Raw genomic sequence first — 2,750 nt, 5'->3', positions numbered from 1 at the left:
AACGAAACTAAAAAGTAAGAAAGGGTTTTACTTTTAAATAAATAAATAGATATTAAATTGGTTCAGTTCTCAGATTGGTTCGATTCTATTATATCCCCAATCCTTAACCGAATCAAATCAATCGATTTTTTTTTTTACAATCCGCACCCGAACCAAACTATGCTCAATCCGAACCATTTCAATCCAAAAGACTTCAGATTGGTTCGGTTCTCGGATTTTCCCAATCCAATATGCACCCCTACCTCTAATTCACTATTTACATAATAAAAAATAATAAACTTTTTATTGGTAACCCAACTTTACTTATTACACCCCAAGTTAAATATATAAAGTTTACCATTGGCAATTCAACTTTACTTGTTACACCCCTATTTAAATAGATATATAAAAAATAATGAATATTCATGATCAAATTTATATTTTATTATAATTTTTTTCGAATTTGGTCAAACAATTGATTAAATATGCGTTAGAATATATTTTATAAAAAAATTAAAAATATTAATTAAAAATAAATAAAGAGTAAAAATTATATTTAAAATATATTTTTATTAAAAAAAGAATTAAGAATGATATTTATGTAAATGTCCCTCCCTCCCTCACCCCTTACACAAAGATGGAAAAAACCCTAAGCCTAAAGAGCAGATCTGCAGAGAGGAAGATGGAAGAACTCCCTGCAGAGGTGATCCAGGAAATCCTCTCAAGACTACCCATCAATTCTCTATTTCAAAGTAGGTGCGTATGCTCAACCTGGCATAATTTAGTTAATGAATCTTTCTTTGCTAACATGCACTTTTCTCAATCTTCTCGAAACCAAATCTCTGGTCTCATCCTTCAATCCTCGGTATCCGAATTTTACACTATACCAGATTTCGAGACTTGTGATGTTGCAATTAAACGAAGTAATTTACCATTTAAATCTTGGCTCCCACAATTCAAGATAATGGGTTCTTGTAATGGATTTCTTTGCTTAGCGGATCAATATTATAATTATCGAAGCATATTTATATGTAATCCTCTAACTGGAGAGTGCATGAAGCTTCCTGACAATGCCACCTTTGGGAAGATTAATGGTTTTTTGTTTGGGTTTGGTTTCGATCCCAAAAAGAAAGAGTACAAGGTGGTTAGAATGAGATTTCTTGGAAATGATGAAAAATCAGAGATTGAGATACATACACTTGGTACTGATTCTTGGAGAAGTATTGGTTCTATCCCGAAGAGTGATTGTGTGGGTTCGAGTGTTTTTGTTAATGGAAATTTACATTGGTTGCATTTTGATAGTTCATTTGAAGTTGATTATATCATTGCTATCAATGTGGGAGACGAAAAAGTACGGTTGATTCAGCCTCCTCCCTCTGTTGTTGGCAAGGATGATAGTAGTTTTATTACTTTGGGATCGTTGGGTGGGTGTCTTTCTTTGGTTGATGGTACCTCTACGGATATTGCTGATGTATGGATAATGAAAGATTACGACATGGGAAAGTCTTGGAATAAAGACTTTGTTATTGAAGGGCACGATGGCGAAGAGTTACGAACCTTGGGCGTACAAAAGGATGGAAAAATTCTAGTGCATTTACATTTTACGGGATTATTCTCGTATGATCCTCAAAGAAAAAGGGTTAAGCGTCTAGAAATTCATGGGCGTCCAACAATTATCGAAGTATTTCCTCATGTGGCAAGCTTTCTTTCGATGAAGGATGCTTTTGCACCAGAGAGATGGCGATGAAGATGAAAATGGAAAGAAAAAAGAAGAAAGGAAGAAAGATTGAATAAGGTAAAGGATGATCTATCCTAGTCAATGATAACATAGCCTTCGGTTCAAAAACCATTTCCCTCAAGAATGAGGATGTTATAGTCTTCTCATAAATCGTTAAACACATTGGAGCATTATATCTTTTTCTATTTATACTTCAAGAACCTTGAACATGCATAATTATATTGTACATAGTGCTTTATTATAATAATGATTATATTTCTTTTGATGAGGTGAAGTTCAGATGAAAAATAGAATTTGTTACCCATGTTATGGATCACAAAGTCCTCATATCTGTTAGATCCTCTATGGTTTTGGAGTAAAACTGTAATTGGACATGAAATGAGTAAAGCTCATATATCCAACAAAGTAGGGTTGGGGCCAGAAGAATATGTTGCCCCATGTTTAGTAGTTTCCATGGCTCTTTTGTTAGAGTGCGAGGCTAGTGTTTGCATGACCAAGGATGCCTTTGTAACGGAGAGGCCATAATGAGAAGATGGAAAATATATATATATATATATATATATATATATATATATATATATGGGTCAGGTTCAAGGGACATGTGAGAAAACATATGTAAAAACTTTCGTTTTTAATAAAATTTTAAAATATGGGTTAGAAATTTTGGATTGAGCTGATTTTTTGTGAGGATGATCTCTATGATGGGAAGATCATCCAAAAAAAAAAAAATCAGCCCAATCTGAAACTTCTAACCCCATTAAAAGTGATTTAGAATGTGGACCGTCGATTTTTTACCAATTTTTATCACTAATTTGTAAATCACTTTTGATGGATTTAGAAATTTCTGATTGAGCTGATTTTTTGTGAGGATGATCTTTTCATCATAGTGACCATCCTTGCAAAAAATCAGCTCAATCCAAAACCTCTAACTCTTATTTTGAAAAACGAAAGTTTTTTCATATGGCCCTTGAACCGCCCCCTATATATATATATATGAACTATATATGAACTGTTCTACGTCAGATAAGATTAA

At 33.1% G+C, this 2,750-nt stretch overlaps 1 protein-coding gene across 1 annotated transcript; it reads left to right on the top strand.

Annotated features, from left to right (window-relative positions):
* Positions 1-593: 593 nt before the first annotated feature.
* LOC147404367 (F-box protein At3g07870-like) lies at positions 594-1,985 on the top strand. Its single transcript, XM_086440297.1, has one exon. The coding sequence runs from the start codon at positions 617-619 to the stop codon at positions 1,724-1,726; it is 1,110 nt and encodes a 369-aa protein (XP_086296423.1). The 5' UTR covers positions 594-616; the 3' UTR covers positions 1,727-1,985.
* Positions 1,986-2,750: the final 765 nt, after the last annotated feature.

The sequence above is a fragment of the Akebia trifoliata genome, chromosome 4 (genome assembly GCF_017979445.1).
Source record: "Akebia trifoliata isolate Shusen 1 chromosome 4, ASM1797944v1, whole genome shotgun sequence".
In the NCBI taxonomy this organism is placed as follows: domain Eukaryota; kingdom Viridiplantae; phylum Streptophyta; class Magnoliopsida; order Ranunculales; family Lardizabalaceae; genus Akebia; species Akebia trifoliata.
Note: the sequence above shows the minus strand (reverse complement) of the source record. Positions and strands in the feature narration are given on the sequence as shown.